General features: G+C 63.4%; 1 protein-coding gene across 5 annotated transcripts in view; it reads right to left on the bottom strand.

Annotated features, from left to right (window-relative positions):
* Brsk2 (BR serine/threonine kinase 2) overlaps window positions 1-13343 on the bottom strand; it is a 64707-nt gene extending 51364 nt beyond the window's left edge. For 2 of the 5 annotated variants that reach the window (XM_042671534.1, XM_042671537.1), the window contains exon 1: window positions 12874-13343. In XM_042671534.1, the coding sequence (XP_042527468.1) occupies window positions 12874-12967 (94 nt within the window). In that variant the 5' untranslated portion in view covers window positions 12968-13343. The remainder of the gene's footprint in view (window positions 1-12873) is intronic. The other 3 variants (XM_042671539.1, XM_042671535.1, XM_042671536.1) reach the window with 2 other exon arrangements.
* Between the last annotated feature and the right edge of the window lie 6780 nt (window positions 13344-20123).

Below are 20123 nucleotides of genomic sequence, written 5' to 3'. Positions count from 1 at the left end.
CTCCCAGACCTGCAGCCGCACACCTGCCAGCCCTGCCCCTGCACACCTGCCAGCCCAGCCCCTCCCAGACCTGCAGCCGCACACCTGCCAGCCCTGCCCCTCCCAGACCTGCAGCTGCACACCTGCCAGCCCTGCCCCTGCACACCTGCCAGCCCTGCCCCTCCCAGCCCTGCCCCTGCACACCTGCCAGCCCTGCCCCTCCCAGACCTGCAGCTGCACACCTGCCAGCCCTGCCCCTGCACACCTGCCAGCCTTGCCCCTCCCAGACCTGCAGCTGCACACCTGCCAGCCCTGCCCCTGCACACCTGCCAGCCCTGCCCTGCCCAGACCTGCAGCTGCACACCTGCCAGCCTTGCCCCTCCCAGACCTGCAGCTGCACACCTGCCAGCCCTGCCCCGCCCAGACCTGCAGCTGCACACCTGCCAGCCCCGCCCCGCCCAGACCTGCAGCCCCACACCTGCCAGCCCTGCCCCTGCACACCTGCCAGCCTTGCCCCTCCCAGACCTGCAGCTGCACACCTGCCAGCCCTGCCCCTCCCAGACCTGCAGCCGCACACCTGCCAGCCTTGCACCACCCAGACCTGCAGCTGCACACCTGCCAGTCCTGCCCCACCCAGACCTGCAGCTGCACACCTGCCAGCCCTGCCCCTCCCAGACCTGCAGCCGCACACCTGCCAGCCCTGCCCCGCCCAGACCTGCAGCTGCACACCTGCCAGCCCTGCCCCTGCACACCTGCCAGCCTTGCCCCTCCCAGACCTGCAGCTGCACACCTGCCAGCCTTGCCCCGCCCAGACCTGCAGCTGCACACCTGCCAGCCCTGCCTCGCCCAGACCTGCAGCCGCACACCTGCCAGCCCTGCCCCGCCCAGACCTGCAGCCCCACACCTGCCAGCCTTGCCCCTCCCAGACCTGCAGCTGCACACCTGCCAGCCCTGCCCCTGCACACCTGCCAGCCCTGCCCCTCCCAGACCTGCAGCCGCACACCTGCCAGCCTTGCCCCGCCCAGACCTGCAGCTGCACACCTGCCAGCCCTGCCCCTCCCAGACCTGCAGCCGCACACCTGCCAGCCCTGCCCTGCCCAGACCTGCAGCTGCACACCTGCCAGCCTTGCCCCGCCCAGACCTGCAGCCGCACACCTGCCAGCCCTGCCCCGCCCAGACCTGCAGCCGCACACCTGCCAGCCTTGCCCCTCCCAGACCTGCAGCTGCACACCTGCCAGCCCTGCCCCGCCCAGACCTGCAGCCGCACACCTGCCAGCCCTGCCCCTCAGAGACCCTGGGATGGGTGGTGGGGTTGCCATGGGGATGAGGTTGGGGAGCTTCTGCCGATCATCCCCCACACAGGCAAACACAAGCAGAAAGACCTGCACACAGACACACCCACACATACAGGCCTGTTCATGTGCACACACAGACACATGCACACACAGTGATGTGCATACACGCATAGGCCCACACCTAGACTCACCTGCACACACAGACCTGTGCCCATGCACAGGCCAGTATGCGCAGACATACGCATACACAGACACACCCATGCATATAGACTTATGCACACACACAGAGGCCTGTACACAGACACACTCACACATACAGACTGGTGCACAGACACATCTGCACACACAGACACATGCACACAGACACACCTACACATACAGACTTGTGTATAGACACACCTGCACAGACACATGCACACAGACACACCCACACATAGATTTGTGCACAAACACATGCACACAAAGGCCTATAGACAAACACATGTACACCGACACACCTGCACAGATGTGTGCACACACAGGCCTGTGCACATAGACACATGCACACATGAACAGATACCTGAACACACACACATAAACACACAACCCCAGACCCAGGCACAAAGAGACAGGCCTGCATGAACAAATGCACGTCTACACACATGCATGTGCACAGGGACCTACACATGCACATGCAAACTGACTTGCACACAGATATACACAAGTGCCTCATATGTACATGCAGACATGTACACACAGATTTGCATGCATGTGTACACGTGCAGGCACAGGCCTGGCACACACATAGGGCTATGCACGTGCATAGAGATGCACACAAACACACACCAATAGGCACACACAAGACGCAGAATTGCACACACATAAGCACATGCCACACACAGGCCTGCACACACTTGTACATGCATACCTACATACACTCAGGCATGGGTACTAGCACGCACCTACCCTGCTCATGCACACGCTCAGCCCTGGGCACAGCTTCCTGAGGCCAGCTTCCCCACCCCAGACCCACCCCATGCTCCCCCAGAAGTACAGACAGCAGAGGGCAAGACTCAGAACTGCCCCCACCCCACCCAGCCTGTGTTCTTGCCCTGTCCGGCCTACACTGAGAGCTCAGTGCCTCCAGGTGGCACCCTCCTCGGCATGGGGGGGGGGTCCTGGAGGGTCATCTGTCAGAAAGGGCCCCCTTCTATTTTCCAGGACATCTCTGCCCAGAAACAGGTCCCTGGGGCTCAGCCAGGCCTAGCATCCTTTGCCACACACAGAGCTCCAAAGGCGCTCCACCTCAAATCTGCAACTCTGTGCAGGTGCATTGCTGCTGCCGGTCACCTCAGTGGTCACTTAGCCAGCACCGACGCCACGCCTGCCCCATGATGCGTCTGGTTCAGGAAACACTGAGGTGAGCGGCTGATCAGCTCCAGCCAAGGCAGGCCTGAGAGGAGGCAGCCCGGAGTATTCTACCTCTACCCCTACCCCCAGCAGGGCTGCCAGCTCTCGGTAGAACTCGGGTACTGCCCCAGGGCCTGCAGCCCAGATAACCAGAGAGACAGATGGACAGATAGACGTGCACCCAGCCGCAATGCCAGTGGGTCCAGGTGGAGAAATCCCGCCGGGACCGGTCACATACAAAGTCAGGGCTGGAAACGCCAGCCCCGCCCCCGCCCCCGCCCCCGGCGGGCCTGGTCATGCTGGAGAAGCAGGCCTGGAGGTAATCTCCAGCCTCGGTAATAATAGAATCTGCTTAGTGGGCAGCAGGCAGGAAGGACAGGAGAGGAGACAGCCAGAGCCTGCCGTCCCACACACCCCTGCACTCCCAAACCTCGGCCTCTGTCCCTAAGAGCCGCTGAGCTGGTGGCCATACCAGGAGCCAGGCCAGAGGTCCGCCTGGCTGCCCCTTCCTCTCCACGCTGGAGCTCAGGCTGGAGATCATCTCTTTGTTTTATAAGCTCTGCTTTTCCTCACCCCACCCTGCCCTCCAGGAGCAGGGACATGGGCAGGGGACAGAGGACCGGGCACTGTGCAGAGGGAGATTTCCAGTCCACATGTCCCTAGGGGCCTGGCTAGCCCTACCCTCCTCTCACAGCCTGAGGAGGGTGTGACAGTACTGGGGTCAGGAAGCAGGGCTCAGGAATGGGGACAGAGGACATGGAGCCAGGGAGCGGCATCCAGAGCCCATGGCCCTGTGTGCCTCAGGGTGCCTGTCCTGCACACTGGGGCAGCTCTGAGGGCCACTGGTCACTCCCGGGGTGGAGAGGACTGAAGTCTGAGAGCACCAAGCTGCCAGGACCCAGCATGGAGCCCAGTTGGTCACTTAGCGAAAGAGCCTGAAGCAGGAATGGCAGAGCTGCCCACCAGCACCAGACACACTGGGAAGGGGGGGAACACTAGCTTCCTAGAAGCCAGGCAAGGACAAAGGGGCCCTCTGTCTTCTTCACACAGACCCCAGACACCCGTGGGGAAGTGCCCCTCCAGGCCTCGGGCATGCCCTCCCGGTACACGCAGGAGCCCCGGCTGGCACGCAGCCCACCCACTGAGCCGTCTGCATACCCCATCACACCCTGCGTGTGCTGCAAAATCACCTGTGCTGCTTTCTGAGCAGGCGTAGAGCCCTCCAGATTCGGGGTTTAGAGCCCACAAACCTCCAACGTGAGGCCCGCTCTCGGCTCTTCAGATGACCTGGCCACCTGCACCTCCCTGAGCCGAGGGCCGGGCCGCCGGCCCTCGCTGTCCACCAGCTCAGAGGCCTTCCCGAAGCCGCTCCCCTTTCCACCCGGCGGGCCTGGGACGGTGGGAGTCTGGGTCGGGAGCGCGGCCGGCCAGGGCAGCCTCTGCAAGGACGAGGTCTGCCCAGCAGGCCTGCAGGCAAGTGACTCTAGGTAAATACAGGGCTCAGGCTGGGGTACCAGAGGGGGTGCCAGCACCCCTCACTCCCATGCCCCCCCCCCGAGGCAGGGCACAGCCAACAGCCCCCGCTTGGATGCAGCAGCACGGCTCAAGTCCACCTAAGCCCTGCACATCAGCCACGCTCAGGCCACGAGAGCTGTGAAATAAAGGGGGCCCAGGAGTGTCAGGGGACAGTCCACCCCTCCCAGGGGACCGGTGTGCAGAGCCACACACCCTTCATCCACCAGAACCACGGGGAAGATCTCCAGTCAGAATGAGTGCCCACAGGCCACTATTCACCAGAGACCCTGAGGCCTGTGCCTGGAACACGCCAGGGCCCGCCCGTGCCCCATTTCCACCATCAACACAGAACCTACGGCCCACCGCTGGAGCCAGGCCTGGACACTCACCCAAGACTCTGAGTCCCTTACCTGGCTCTTCCCTCCAGAAGCCAGGGTCTGAACCAACCGCTGACAGAGCCTGCTAGTGGAGGCCTAACACTGGAGCCTTCAGCACAGCCCTGCTGGGCAGCTCCTGGCTGGCCACAGCTCAGCCTCTGCACCGGACAGAGGGTCTGAGGACACCCCACCCCCAGGAGACCCACCAGAGATGTGTGGAGGTCTGGGGCCACTAAGTGCCAAGTGTCCACCGGCTTGATTATGGGTGTGTGGCTCCTTCCAGGGTGCCACACTCCTGGTCAGGCCAACGGCAAAGTGCACACATGCACACACGCGCAAACACACACACACACACACACACACACACACAGGCTCAAAACACTAGTGTGGTGAGCATGTGCTCACAGGCACAAGCACTGCCCACGTCCGCAGGAAGGAAACCCCAGATCACAGACGCCCTCCGGCTGCCTGCGCCAGCCACTCCCAGACGTGGGTCAGGGAAGAGGCCTCAGATCCAGGACATGAACCAGGTGTGTTGGCATAGGAGCTCCACAGCTAAGGTCAGGAGCCTGGACAGCCCTGGCTCTGAGCCCACGGCCCGTCTGGTGGGTTCCACTCCCGCGTGGCACCAGCCCCTGCCCAGAGTGCAAGTGCACCCATGGCATACAGTGAACATTCTGGAATGTGAGCTAAGAACCCTGGTCAGGGACATACCTGCTATGCCCCACTGCCCGGCCTAGCAATGTCAGGCATCCATACACTACAATAGATAGACTCAAGCTGGCATCTGCTGCCCGGGGTCAGAGGTCGAGTTAGAGGACCAAGGTGAGCACCAGCGTCCCCTTGGGAGGAGCTCAGGCCAAAACCCAAGCGGGGCGCAGGGGCCGAGGACCCTGGGAAGAACCCCAGCCCAGGGCCCGGTGGGCACCACAGCTATGGCGAGGAGCATGCGCGTGCAGCGCCAGCCCCGGACAGAGCCCTCAGTAGTCACAACGCCATGCGGGACAGGTTTCCGCTGCAGTTGCGACATCCGTGTGGATCTGCAGGGTGCTGGTGACGGTGATGCTGTCTCCATCCTTTCACGCAGACACCGGATCATGTACAAACAAACGCAGCTCAGGATTTGCTTTAAGGAGGGAGGGGAAGGCTGAAGCAAAGCTGGCCCCAAGCTGCTGAGACCTGCTGATGGGCCTTGGAGACCCTTCCTCAACACCATGTCTGGAAATCTACACATAATCCACACCAGGCCTGGGCGAGGTTCCCACACAGCTCTGACCCGCAGAAATTCTGGAAACCACAGGTCTGCACACAGGGCAGCAGCAAGCTGAGGGCCTGCAGCATCTCCAGCTCCCGCTGCGTACGTGCCATGGCAGGGGCCGGCAACGCAGTGGCAGCGTGTCACAAAGGGGCAGGGGCAGAACAAGCCCCTGGCCAGCCCAGGGCCTGCAAGGGAGGGGCAGCCGCCAGGGGACTGGGCAGACCCAGATTCCCCTTGGCTGGGCACAGCTGGCCAGCAGCTTTGCCACAATCCCATCATCTCTCCCAGCTCACTGTCCAATGAATGAGAGCTGCAGGGAAATCCACCAGCAGAAGGGGTGGGCGGGCGGGGGGGGGGGGGTGCAGCCGAGGGGGCGGGCAGGCAGAAGGGCTCATCTGTCCTGCTTCTCCTGCCCTTGTCCTACACGCTGCCAGCCCCGAGGGTGCCACTGGCTACCGTAGCCGGCACGGGCTCTAGCTCAGCCCTGTTTGGTGGCATCTTCTATCAATCACACCACAGGCCACCGTGCAGGCAGGGAAACCAAGGCATGGGAAGAGAACCCCCACAACTGCAGTGTGGGCTCTTGAACGAATCCAGGAATAACCCTGCACTGGGGTCCACACACACGCGCTGGGGATGCAAAGTCCTGACCCCGGGGAACCACCGGCAGTCACCAATGCTCCCTGGCTCCGACGTGGAACCGGGCCTGCCCAGCTCCCTGCTGGCTGGAGGTGCCCTTGTGCCAGAGGAGACCAGCAGGGTCCTGCCTGCAGCGCGCCAGCCTCGGGGAAGGATGCACCAGCTACCTGGTGAGCTGGCTCAGGATACAACCAGAAGGAGCCAGGCACAGAGGGCACTCTGTGGTCAGGCAAGGCCCAGGTCACAGGACACAGAACACAGAAGGGTGTTTGAGAGGAGGACGGGGCAGCGTCTGCGGCTGGGTACTTGGAGAGGGCCTTCACCCTGCCGCAGGAGGAAGCTCAACAAGCCCTCGGCCGGCTGCTGAGGGGCATTAGGAACTCAAGTTTCCAGCCTGGCTCAGCAGCGACTGGAAGGTGGAGATTAGGAAGACCCCAGGTAGCAAGCCCCACTCTCGATTAACAAGCCAGGTGTGGTGTGAGTCTGTAATCCAAGCAACGGCGGGCAGAGGTGCAAAGGCTGAGCCGATGGCAGCCTCTGGCTGCCGTAGCCAGAGAAATCCCTGCGGAAAAACAACTAACTCAAAAAGGGCTTTCGGAGAAGAGGCTCAAGTGGTAGAGCGCCTGCCTAGCAAGCACAGGCCTTTAGTTCAAAACCCAGTCACACACGCACCACCTCAGCCTGGGTCGGGGCCTGCTTCCCATCCTAGCACCCCCGGGCCAGCAGGAGGGCCGGAGCCCTTCCTAGGTGAGTGACAGTCACTTCTACCCAACAAGAGAATGCTCAGACCCAGGCTGGGGAGACCAGAAGCCCAGGAAACCGCTCCCAGCCGAGCAGCCCGGCTATGACCACGCACCCCGGAGCTGTCCTCGCTGGCCACCAAGGGCCCAACCCCCATGCGGTGCTGCTGCCCAGCATGTGGGATGACCCAGCGCTCCCAGGCTAAGCCGCCCTCAGAGGCCACGTTCCGAGGCTCCTGCGCAAGCCGCCCACGGCTCTGAGCCCCTGCTGACGCGCGCGCGGCCACCGCGTCTGCGTCACTGGCCAGGCTGCCCTCCCGCCTCCGCCCTCCGGGACCCTCCGCCTCAGCCCAGAGTGAGCGGCGGTGGTGGCAGTCGCGTGAATGCCCTGGGGTCACGCAGGTCAAGGCACGCCTGCTCCGGGAGGGCCCTGGAAAAGCGCCCCAAACTCCACCCTGCCAGCCCAGAGCCACCGAGGCCACCGATGGCCTGTCCAACCCTGACGGTGCCACAGAGGAAAGGAGGCGCTGTCCTCACAGGCCAGGGACCCAGGGCCGTGAGGACCTGAGCCCAGGCCACTGGACTCACGATCCTCATGACCTCACCCTCTGCTGGCTGCAGCTACACCCCGGGTTCCACCAGAAACCTCAGACCGGGACGCCAGGGTGGCAGGCAACAAAGGGGAGGCTTCTCTTGCACAGCTGGACTTCCAGGGCAGCGTCCTGCAGGCGGAGCCGGCTCCCAGCTGCTGGGCTCCAGAACACAGGCCCTCAGAGGCAGCAGCACAAGGCCTGGACCTGGCGGGCTGGGCTCTGAGAGGCTGCTGGCCTCACACAATCTCTGCTTTGTCCCCACAGCCTCAGGCCCTGCCCAGCCTGTGCTGTCCAGAGCGCAGAGGAAGCCGGCTCAGCGGCCTCCCCGGGGGAGGCCCTGGAGGAGCCGGCGCTGGCCTGGTCAGCTGGGGCTGGGCCCCAGGCTTTCGGCTGGCAGGTCCACTGCCCGCTGCTGCGTGGCTGCTCACACCTGCAGCCTTCCCCTGGCACCGACGTCCCTGGGGTGCCCAACCTCTTGAGAACGAGAAGCAGCAGAGGAGGCGGGCGGGTGCCTCACCTCTGGGGTCCCCAACCCCACAGGTCTCCCCTTGGAGCTCACAAAAGCACAGAGCAAGCCCATTCTACAGATGGGGCTTGAAGCGCAAAGCCATTCCACCACCAAGTGGCCTAAGCCCAGGCGGCCAGCAGCCCAGAACTGCCCCCCTGGAACTGCCCCATGGAGTGCCCACAAACCCACAGGCCCAGGCCTGGTCCTCCACGCAGCCCACAGAGGTGCTGACTTCAGAGGCAGCCTGAAGCTCCCCGGGGCTCCCCCCAAAAAGAGCCACCGGGTCCCCACAAGGATGCCCTTGCTGCAGGAGCCCCGAGGAGAGGCCTCCCAACAACCTGGCCTCCCTCAGCACTGGCATGGGGAAGAGGTGAGGGTGGGGAGACACTGGGTCGCTCTGGACACCAGGAAAGAAACAGACGGAAGGGCGAGGTCCTGGGGCAGGCTCAGGTCCTAGGTCCAGGCCCAGCCTCCTTCCTATCCCACAACAGGGCTTCCAGGCCAGTGCCGGTGGCTGGAGTGGGCAGAGGTGGTCCTGGTGTCCCTCCGGGCCATCCCCACCAGCTTCACAGTGTCCTGGGGGCGGCTGGTCAGTGAGAAGGTGTGGACACTGAGGAAGTCCACGCCGCAGAGTTCCTGGCTACTCATAAAGTGCCTGACCACCCTGGACAGCCAGCACAGGGAAGGGGACACAGAGCCCCCAGGACAGCCAGGGATGCAGACCCGAAGCCCCCAGAGCCGTGGCCTCCGCTGGCTCCTCCGCTGGCTCCGGTGGTGTTTGCCTCTGGGCCCGCGTCAGCCCTGACAGATCCCCAAGCTGGGATCAGAGGCAAGGCTGAACGCTCACAGCACAGAGGCCAGGCCTGGCCCTGCTCCACGCTCACTGCTCTGTGGACTGACCTAGAGCCGCTGGACGGCTTGGGTGCTGCCACGCAGGATGCAGCCACGGCCAGCAAGGGACGGCTGCCCTGCACAGGCCCCTCACGCCAGGGTCCCGGGGCACCGCTGGGCCTCGAGCAGGGCTGGGCCTCAGCAGTTCACCGCACACGGGGCAGGCTCGGCCTGGGCACATCCACCTCGGCACAACGCCACACGGCACCACACTGCCCAGTGCGCCAGCACTGCAAGGGCCCCCAGCCCACCCAGAACGGCCTGTCTTCCTCCCCGGGCCTCCACATGCAGGAGCAGGGGCAGGGGCACAGGGACAATCCCCACACGCTGGGGCTCCAGCAGGGTCTGCACAGCGTGGCATCTGGCCACGGGGAGCTGAGTGACCACTGGAGGAAGGGGGCTGACCAGCACGTCCCCCACAGCGGCACACCCTGGACACCTGAACCCCGACACCCGCTCGGTGAGGGAGGCAGGGACCATGCTCTGTTTCAAGGGGGATGGCCCTCGGCAGAGCACCCGGTGCTAGCCTCAGTTTCCTTTATTATACAACTGGGTCAGATGTCCAGAAGATGCTCAGGGGAGGGGGCTGCAGATCACCTGTGGGGCTCGCCGCAGGCGCACAGAGGGACCTGCAGGGTGGGAGACGCCAGACGCTATGTGCCGCCCCCTTCGGGGCTCCCCCACCTCAAGTACCCCGGACTCTAGGGCTCTGCCTGCCTCCACTCAGCCCCTGCCCGGCCCATTTCCAGTGCCCTCTATTGGCTCCTAACGGGCATGCAAAAAGCAACCTACCCCTGCATCTCCCTGGCCGCTCCAGGACCTGGGTCGCCGCAGGATCTGCCAGACCACCCCACCTGGCTCCCTCTCTCTGTCTCCCACTTGCAGTCTCTCCTCTTCTCTACCCGTCTCTTCCTGCACCTGTCTTTCCCTCTCTCACATACCTGCATCGCTCACCTGACTCCACATCCCTCTCCTACCCATCCTCCCCTCACCAGTCCCACCCCACACTCCAGCACTGGAGCCTCCAAAGCACCCGTGGGAGCGTGGAAGAACCCCCCCCCCGGGTCCCCTGGACTGGCATCTCATCCACAAGCCTGTGTCCCAAACCAGGTGAGCCCAGGCCCAGCCTCCTTCCTATCCCACAACCAGACAAGGGGTCTCAGGGACCCTCCCCTTCCTGGGGAGCCTAGCTCTAGGGAAGCCAAGGGACCCATGTCCTCCTCCACTCCCCCCCCTCCACCTCCTCTTCCCCTCCCCCACCCCCTCCCCATCCCGCCCTCCTCCTCCAGGGTCCCCTGTGCTGGGGGCTGAGGGTATGCAGAGCTCTGGCCTTGGTGGGAAGGTGTCCTGCTGTGTCCACCAGCAGGCAGAGGGGCACAGATGGCTAGGCCCATGCCACACATCCTCCTGGACCCCTCCCTGTCCAGTCAGGGGCTAGGGGGTGGGGGGAAAGTCCCCAATGACAGGAACTCCCTACATCTCTGCAAGTACCAGCCCAGGAGGGGTCTGAATAAGCATTTCTGGAGGTGGAAGAATGGTCCAGCAGAGGCCCAGCCCAGGGACGCCCAGGCTTGGGCAGTCAGGCCTGCTTGGGGGCGGGGGAGGCCAGCTGAGCACGCTGGCTTTGTTGGCACCTGGCTCAGGTGCTTCACCCACCAGAAGAGACACCCAGGCCACCAAAGGGCATCTGCAGTAGCCACACCAGCCCTGGGAAGGGGGGCATACACCGCCACCAGACAGGAGCAACTCCCTGCGCCCATGCCACTCGGACAAGGGGCAGGGAGGCAGGCTGGACCCACCAGTCCTGAAAGGTGGAGGGAGGTAGCACCCCGCCCCATCAGAGGCAGTGTCCCGGGGCCCAGCAGGCCCCACCTGCCCAGGTGGTAGGCTCAGACGGACCTCGGAGCAACTTCCCAGCGGAAGGATTTGAAGAGTGCGAACAAAGGAGGCTTGAGACTCTTGACCACGGACAAGAAGTGGGCAAGAGCTGAGGGCCAAGCCAAGGGGTCCGCCCATGCGGCCTTCACAGCTGCCCTGGGCCACACCACAACCCGACCCGGCAGGAGGAGCCCTTGGACTCACCCACAGGACAGCCGTGGTGGACAGGCCCAGACCACGCTCACCCACCAGTGTCTCCGCAGGAAGCCTGTCCTCCTAAGTGCGGGGCTGGATCCCTGCAACTTGGCACTCGGTGCCCAGTGGTGGGATGGCGGGGCCCAGCCCTGAACCAGGGGACCAAGGGGGCCAGACACGGGTGGCTGCCCTGCACAGTGATCATAATGAGGAGAGGGGGGCTTGGGGAGGGCCCAGGATGTCCTACACTGCACAGTGTTCACACACACACCGCTCGCCATGTTGAGACACACACACGCACACACACAGGATGGATACCTCCTGTAATTGTACCACAGCGTAACTCCAGGGAGAGCAGGGTGCCGGCGCAGGCCACGCAGCCCTGCGGCCCTGCTCCTAACTCAAGGCCGTCACCACTTCACGCAGAAGGCTCCTCACGAGCCGTTTTATTGGTACAATAACTAGATTACTTCACTGCCTCCCGCATCCTGCGGCTCCCAGCCCTTCGCCGGGAATCTCACCAACCACAGTTCTTCCCAGGACCCCCGCCGGTCCCAACCCAGGCCGACCCCCGCGGCCTGCGCCTCCCCTGGGCCCAGGCCCCGTGGCCGGGCTCCCTCGCTCTGTGCCCGGCAGTGGGGTCACCTCCAGGGAGGGACAGCGCCCGGCCCAGACACCGCCTGCCTGGCTCGGTTACATCACCGCGCCAGCCTCCCCGGGAGCCGGTCTTGGCCCACTTTCCACCCGAGCACGGGCACCTTCCCAGCGCTGCCTCCTTCCCGGAGGGGCCCCGGGCCCCCACCCCAGGCGGCCCCTGCGGGGGTCCCCCGCGACCCCAGGCCCTGGTTGGGGGGGGCTGACCCCCATAGGAAAGGATAGGTGGACGGGCCGATCGGACCTCTAGGCTGCCGGGAGACAGGCCAGTCTTGGGAGAAGAAAGAAAATGGCTGAGTCTCAGCCTCCGACAAAGACGGCTGTGCGAATGCGCCGGGATGACCGGGCGACGGGGCCGGCCAGGCCCGGAAAGTTGGCCGAATGCGAGATCTCTGCTCGCCGCTGGCGTCCGAGCGGGGCCCCCGAGGATCGAACCCGTCCGGGCCAGGGCGGCCAGGTCCACCGGGGAGGACCTCTCCTCGGGGAGGCCCGGCGCCTGCGCCCGCAGCCGGCCCGGCATCCGCGCTCCGGGCCTCCCTCCCGGGGCGACCCGCGCCGGACGCGGGGAAGGCGCTGTCCGGGGCCCGGCGCGGAGGCGGGGGGCGCGCGGCCGGGGCGCAGCTGCTCGGGCAGCACGCCTATTAGCGCGGCGGCGGCAGACGGCAGATGGGGCCGCTCGGCCCCCGCCTCCCTCGGCACAATGGGCCCCGCGCCCCGGCGCACAATGCGGCCGGGCCGCGCACCTGCAGCGGGGGCCCCGGGTGCAGCCGGGCCCGGCCCCCGCGCCCAGGCCCGCGCCGCGTGTCCTTGGACCGCGCCCGGCCGCCCGCAGCCGCGCGGCCCGCGGGGCTCCGCAGCGGGACCCGGCCGCCCATTGTTCCCGGCCGTCCGGCCCGGCCCGCCGCATCCCGACGCGGGGGCCTCCCCGGGGCCCGGCCCCGGCCCCGCCGGCGCGCACGCACCTGTCTGCCCCTTGCCCAGCGTCTTCTCCAGCCGGTAGGGCCCCACATACTGCGCGTGCTGCGCCCCGCCGCCGTCCTTCCCCGTCGATGTCATCGCTCCCGGGCCCCGCGCCGGCGAGTGGGCGCCCGGGCGCGCGGGCAGGGAGGGGCCGGCCAGCCGTGCGTCCGCGTCCACCGAGCGCGGTCCGCGCTGACCGGGCCGGCGGCGCCCCCGGGCGGGCCGCGCCGCTCTGCGCCCCCGCCGCGCCGCGCCGCGAGCCGCCCCGCGAAGCGCCCGTCGGAGGCCGGGCCGCGGCGATGCCTCCGCCTGGTCGAGAGCACCGGGCGGGCGGGAGCACCAGGCCGCCGCCGCCGCCGCCGCCGCCGCCGCCGCCGAGGCCCGCGCCCCGCGCCCCGCGCCCCCCGCGCTCCCCGCGCCGCGCACGCCGGTCCGCGGCCGCGCAGCCGAGCCCAGCCGAGCAGCCGAGCCGCGTCGAGTGGCGCCGAGCCGAGCCGAGCCCGAGCGAGCGCCGGCCGCCGCCGCGACCGCGGCCAGTGGCCCCGGCGCCCGCCAATCACGGGCACCGCCCAATCAGCGCCGGCCGCCGACGCCGCCCCGCCCCGGAGGGCTCGGCGGCGCTGGGCGAGGCGCGAGCGGGCGGAGGCCGGGCCGCCCCGCCGCGGGGCCCTCGCGGCCGGCCACGGCCTCGGAGGCCGGGGCGGGGTCGCCGGGCCGCGGGCCGCGGACCGTGGGCGAGGGCGCGGGAGGCCGCTCTGGTCGGGGGCCGCGCCGGCTGCTTCCTGGGCTTCGGAAGGGCTCCACGGTCTTTTCCGGGGCGCTGCACGCGGGCACAGGTGCTTCACCCAGGGCGGGGGTCGGGCCGTGGGGCCTGCGCGCTTGCACGCTGGCGGGTCGTGCACCGACTTGGGCGCTGCACGCGGGCCGGGATTCTGCGCTCCGGCAGGGCTGCTATGGGCGAGGGCTCTGCGGGCCGGGCGCGAGTGCTGCATGGGGGTGCGTGCACTGGCGCGCCCTCCGGGGCCCCCTCCCCCGGCAGCGCCCCGCGCGCCCTCGGGCACCCCCGCCCCCGGCAGCGCCCCGCGCGCCCTCGGGCACCCCCGCCCCCGGCAGCGCCCCGCGCGCCCTCGCCCTCCCTCCCCGCAGCGCCCGGTGCGCCCTTGGATCCCCCGCCCCCGGCAGCGTCCCGCGCGCCCTCGGGCACCCCCCTTCCCCGGCAGCGCCCGGCGCGCTCTCGGGCCCCCCCCTCCCCCGGCAGCGCCCCGCGCGCCCTCGCCCTCCCTCCCCGCAGCGCCCGGCGCGCCCTTGGATCCCCCACCCCCGGCAGCGCCCGACGCACCCTCGGGTCCCCTCCTCCACGCAGCACCCGGTGCACCGTCGGGTCCCCCCCCCCCCGGCAACGCCTGGTGTGCCCTCGTCCCCCCATCCCCGCAGCACCCGGCGCGCTCTCGTCTCCCCATCCCCGCAGCACCCGGCGCGCCCTCGGGTCACCCCCCTCCCCGGCAGCGCCCAGTGCGCCCTCGGGTCCCCTCCTCCACGCAGCGCCCGGTCCGCCCTCGCCCCCGCGGCAGCGCCCGGGAGCCGACCTCCGTGGCCACTCTTCCCACGGGAAGGCGGGGCAGCGCTCCCCTGGGACACTGCGGTAACAGTATAGCAGTCCAGGGGCCCAGGCAGCCGCCGGGCTGGGGTCGCAGGTGCCTCCCAGATCTTTACCGCAGCCCTTCCTCCCTTCCCGCCAAGTGTGGGTGATAGGTATGGGGCATCCAAGGCCCAGAAACGTCTGACAATCAGGCCAAGCCACTGAGGCCACCTGGCCTGGCCGGGAGCCCCGCAGGATTGGGAGAGGGGCAAGTCTGGGGAGGAGGAGGGGCAGGTCTGGGAGAGGAGGGGCAGGTCTGGGAGAGGAGGGGCAGGTCTGGGGAGGAGGGGCAGGTCTGGAGAGGAGAGGTAGGTCTGGGGGAGGAGGGACAGGTCTGGGGGAGGGACAGCGCACCTGCAGGGACGCTTTATGGGTATTGAAATTTCAACCCTGGGGGTTGTGGGGTGAACTTTGTGGGGGGGCCATTTCATCCCAGAGTGACCTGGGGTGGCCTCTGGAGAATGTGTTTGGAGTGTGTTATGTTTCTAATCCAGGAAGGGGAGGCAGCCCTCAAAGCACTGGCCTGTCTGCAGGTGGTGTGTTTACAATCTTCAGAGTTGGGAGGGGTCTCAGGGATAAGCAAATACCAGCCAAGGACTTGTCTGTTGGTAGGGGCTCTCAGACAGCTACAGAAAGCACAGAACGCTGGTCAGCCCTCAGGTCCTGCTGGTGCCCCTGGAGGGGTGTGGGGGGGGGTGCATTTTAGCCGACTTTATAGTGTTTGGGATCTTGGATCAGCCAAGTTCCCCCAGCACTGAGGTCCGGCTTGAGGTAGACTGGGAGAATCTGATGGAGAAGAGTACTGAGGGAAATCAGGAGGCCGCTGGTGGTCCCCAGGAGAGGAGCCCAGTGGGGACTGCCACCTGGCCTGTCCGAGCACCTGCCCCCAGCTACCTCCCACCTTTCTGGAGACCTCAGCAGGTTTTGTCCTGTGGACCATGCTCATCCATTCACCAAAGCCTGGACCTTCGGGACTCCACAGGCCATGTCCACCCACTCTGCCCTTAGTCTTCCTTTTCTCTCTGGCACTCCTTAATTTTTCCAGGGTCTACGCAGCCCACGCCCATCAGCCATCGCCTGGTCCCGGCGGGGTCCCTCTTCCTGCCCTCTGTGCTCTCCCAGGGTGGCTATGTCCCTCCTGAGCCTCCAGCTTCATGCCAGTCCCCCATCTGTGACTCCCCACAGCAGACACCAGCTCAGTGGTAGAGTATTCCTCTGCACGTAGAAGGCCTTGTTTTTGTTCCCTAGTAACTCACATGCATTCACACACATGTACACATACACACTCATGCACACGTGCATGCACACATACACGTGCACTCAAATCAATAATATAGTAGCAAACTGAGTCTGGGAGCATAAAAAGGATAATGCACCATGACCAAGTAGGTTTTATTCCAGTAATGCAAGGTTGGCTTAATCAAAAAAATCAATGAAGCCGGGCTCTGGTGGCTCATACCTGTCATCTCAGGAGGCTGAGATCTGAGAATCTCCGTTCAAAGACAGCCAGAGCAGAAAAGTCCCCGTGAGATTATTAACTCCAATGAACCACTAGAAAACTGGAAGTGGCACTGTGGCTTAAGCAGTAGAGCACTCACCTTGAGCTGAAGAGCGCAGGGACAGTGCCCAGGCCCAGAGTTCAAGCCCCACAAGCAACCAAAAAATAAAAAAAATCAGTGAATGTCATCCAGGGCTAGATCCCAAAGGTGACTCCTGCACTGCTGTTATAAACTCTGTACACCTTCATGAGGGACACCGTGTCTCCCATCTCCCTCCTCCCGTTCTAAGTACCATCCCTCACCTCCCAACTTCCATCAGTAGGGCTCAGAGAGGCCTGCTGCAGAGCTGGGAAGCAGTCCGGCTGTGGAGGCCACAGCCATCACCACACTGCAGAAGGTAGCCCAGAAGAGCTGGCAGCCTTCCCCATGCTCATGAAACCACGCTCTCCTCACCCTGGAACCAAAACCAGCTAGGGACAAGACAAGATGAGGAAATTGAAGTCCACTGGTTCCCGTGAGCCCAGACACAAACACCCTTAACAGAACCCAGAAAATCGAGCTGGTAATATATGCCCAAGAACCGGGAATGCCAATGTAGGTAATGTTTCTAAATCAATTCTCCCTGTGGGCAGAACAGAAAAGCCACTTGATCCTTTGGAGGGAAACAAAACCCAAGCATTTGGCAACATTCAACGTTCATTCAGGGTTCATAAACAGCAACCCAGTGAAGGAGGGCTAGAAGGGAGCCCGCCCTCCTGGTAAAGGGGAACCCCAAGGTCACCGGCGAGGGGTGAGTTCCTCGAGGCAGGGGACCGCAGGGATTTCCATGCTGCTCTCTGAGCTTTGTGCGGGACGCGGCTCATGGGGTAGGTGAGGGAAAGCTAAGTCCCAGCACCTGAGGAAGAGCGCTTTGTAGGCAGCATGGATGCCACCCGAGGGAGCGCTGGGATCACAGAAGGCCCCCCAGGGTGGCGATCGCAGCCGCTGTGCAGGGGTGTCGCCTGTCAAAGTCATCAAGGCCTGTGCTGTGACTCAGCTGTACGTAAACGCTACTTGGATAAAGCTGAGCTCCACCTTGAGGGGTCCGGAGATGGAGAGAAGCCCACCCACCGTGATTTCTTCATCCGTGTGTGCACCCCAGAGCCACATGACTCGCACGGCCCCTGGCAGCCCAGGTCCCACAGAGGCAGGGGTCACGGGGAACATAGCACGAGCAGACACGTGCTGGCCCATCACGAGAGCATCGGAAAGGAAAGGGGAGCAGAAGAGTCTGGGGTGTCGCCTAGGGGTTTCTGATTTCTGATGCCCCCAGCACCAAGAACAGCCCCTTGGGAAAATATGTGGCCAGCCAGCCAGAGGGTGGAGGCAAAAAGGAGCGCTGATGCCAACTGTCCATCAAGGCTGTGCGGCTGCAGAATCATTCAGCTGCATCCTCACCCCCACTCCCCACCCCGCCATCTCTATTGGGAATCGAAGACTGTCCCAGGCCTGGGCCGGCAGTGATACCCCTGGGAAGTCCATGAGTGGCTGTGACATAAAATTTAAAGTTGGAACAGGCGAACCTTGCTGTTTTTCATGGCTATTTGGGCTGCGTTGGGTCCCTTTCGATGCTATATGCATTTGAGGATGCGCTTGCTGATTTCTGCCAAAGGCAGCTGAGGTTGTGTGCTTGGATCTACCTAGGGTGTATGCTCCAGAACCTTAACTGACCTAAGGTACACAGTTGGTTTGTGCATGCGGATTTGCACCCTACAACTTTGCCGAGCTACTGTTTCGTTCTAACTGTTTTTAGTAGGTTCCCGTCTGTGTAAGTTCATGTCCTCCGCAAACAGCAATGGCTGAACTTCCCTTTCAGTCCTTGTCCTGGCTAACTGCTCATTTAGAATCTCCAGTGTGCCGTTAACCTGCAGAGTCAGACACATACATTTTCCTACTCTCAGGAAAGGTAGCACTAGGAAGGTCCTCGGAAGCCGGGCGTGCAGGTGCACACCTGTGCTGCCAGCCAGCATTGGATGGTGGTCACAGTGAAAAATCAAGCGTGACACCAGCCTGGATGGAAGAAGTTCACTTCTGTTTCTAGTTTGTTGGATCTTTTTTTTTTTTCATCATGAGAAGATATTGCATTCTATAAGTATTTTTTCTCTGTCAGTAGAGATGGTCATGTAGCAATTTTATTATCCTTTTGATACAGTGTATTACATTCATTGATTTTTTGATTAAGCCAACCTTGCATTACTGGGATAAATCCTATTTGGTCATGGTGCATTATGCTTTTTATGTTCCCGGACTCAGTTTGCTAATATTTTATTGATCTGTGTGCATGAGTGTGTATGTGTGTGTGTGCACATGTGTACATGTGAGTATGTGTGTGTGTGAATGCAGGTGTGTTACTGGGGAACAAAAACAAAGCCTTCTACATACAGAAGAATACTCTGCCACTGAGCTACATCCCCAGGTCTTACCCTTCCTCCCCTCCCTCCCCTCCCGTCCTCCATCTTGGTTTTGAGGATGTTTCCCCCTGCTTTGTTTGTAAGATGATCTCTTTGGTTAGCCTGGGTGGGTGATCCTCCTGCCTCAGCCTCCTGAGTGCAGGGATTATAGATGTGCCCACCATGTCTGGCTTGGTAAGGGTTTTGTGTCTATATTCATAAAGGACATTGTTCTATAGTTTTATTTTCTTGTCTTACCTTAGTCTAGTTTTTATGTCAGGGTGGTCAGTCTTCCTGGGATGAGTTGGGAAGTGCTCTCTGCTTTTTCATTTGTTTCTTGGAAGAGTTTGTGAAATACTGTCATTAGTTTTTCTTTCATTCTTAGTAGAATTCACCAATCAAGTCATTATGGCCAGAGCAAAGAAGGTTTTAAAATTATCTACTCAATCTCTTGTTATAATCCATTGAATTTTGGTTTGTTTCTTCTTGAGTCTGTTTTGTTAGCTGGTGTTTTTCTAGGAATTTGTGCATTTCAACTAAGTAATCAACCTTGTTGCTGATCTACATGCTGTATCGTTTATATTCATAGATCCAAGAGCGTTCTACAGCCTTTGACCTTGGCCTCTCTCGAGGTCAGCACCGTATTCGAGGGCTCTTCTGAGGCGGGAGTCAGATCCGGTCTCTTCTCTGACACCCCGTGAATTCTTCCCCACTCAGAGTAGAGGCCGACCTGGAGTCCCCAGCCTTCTTTCAGGCCTCACCCATCCCCCACCCAGCTGACCAGCTTCCTTCTGCAGGGCCCAGAGTGCTGGGCCCGCTCCCGCCTGAGGCCACCCCACTGCCGGGCCTGGACCTGCCGGGCACTCGCATAGACACACGCTTTGCTGGTTTCCTCAGAGCCCATGCTTTTCCTCAGCGGTCAGCACATTCGTTTGCTCAGACCCCAGAATGGAGGACCACAGCTGGGCAGCTTTAAACCCACCACCCCACGTCCTGAGGCTGACGTCTGAGATGGAGGTGTGGCAGGGCCGGCTTCTCCGGGCGCACCTCGCCTGGGCTTGTGTGTGGCCGTGGCCGTGTCCTCATGCTTGGCGTAATGGCAGTCAGAGGTGACCAGAGCCGCAGTGCTCTGCTCTCTGCCTCTGTCGCCTCTTTGAAGAGTGGGCCTGAGGTATGGGGTCGGCATCGGAATTCTGGAGCACGTACTGCAGCTCATAGTCGAGGTCACAGCCACCTTTCCTAGACGTCACCAGCCCCAGCTCAACACCAGCTTCTCCCCTTGGCTTCTATTATCTCACTCCATGGCTCCTACCATCTCCTCACCTCACGCACGCAGCTCACTTGCTCCCTCCGGCTCTCCCCACAAAACTCAGCCCGCGGTGGGGCCTGGCGTTGCTCCTGGGTGATCTGGGAGCGGGAGGCCGGCCCCGCCCACGGTGGGCACCCAGCACACCCACAGACACAGATGGAGGCTTTCTGCCTCCGCAGACGCTCCTTTGCAGAGTGGTCTGAGCAGCTCCTGCTCAGACTCGAGTGGTCTTCTGGAGTGGAAATACTCATAAATTATGAGAAGACTTTGATCGAAGTCACAGACTCAGAGGCCGGAAGTTCAAACACCAGAGCCGACGGGGATTCCTCCCCCAGCTGCGGCGTGTGAGGTGCAGAGGGGGCGCAGCCTGGCCCCG

Source organism: Dipodomys spectabilis, unplaced genomic scaffold, assembly GCF_019054845.1.
Source record: "Dipodomys spectabilis isolate Male_0828 unplaced genomic scaffold, ASM1905484v1 ptg000639l, whole genome shotgun sequence".
NCBI classification, from domain to species: Eukaryota; Metazoa; Chordata; class Mammalia; order Rodentia; family Heteromyidae; genus Dipodomys; species Dipodomys spectabilis.
Note: the sequence above shows the minus strand (reverse complement) of the source record. Positions and strands in the feature narration are given on the sequence as shown.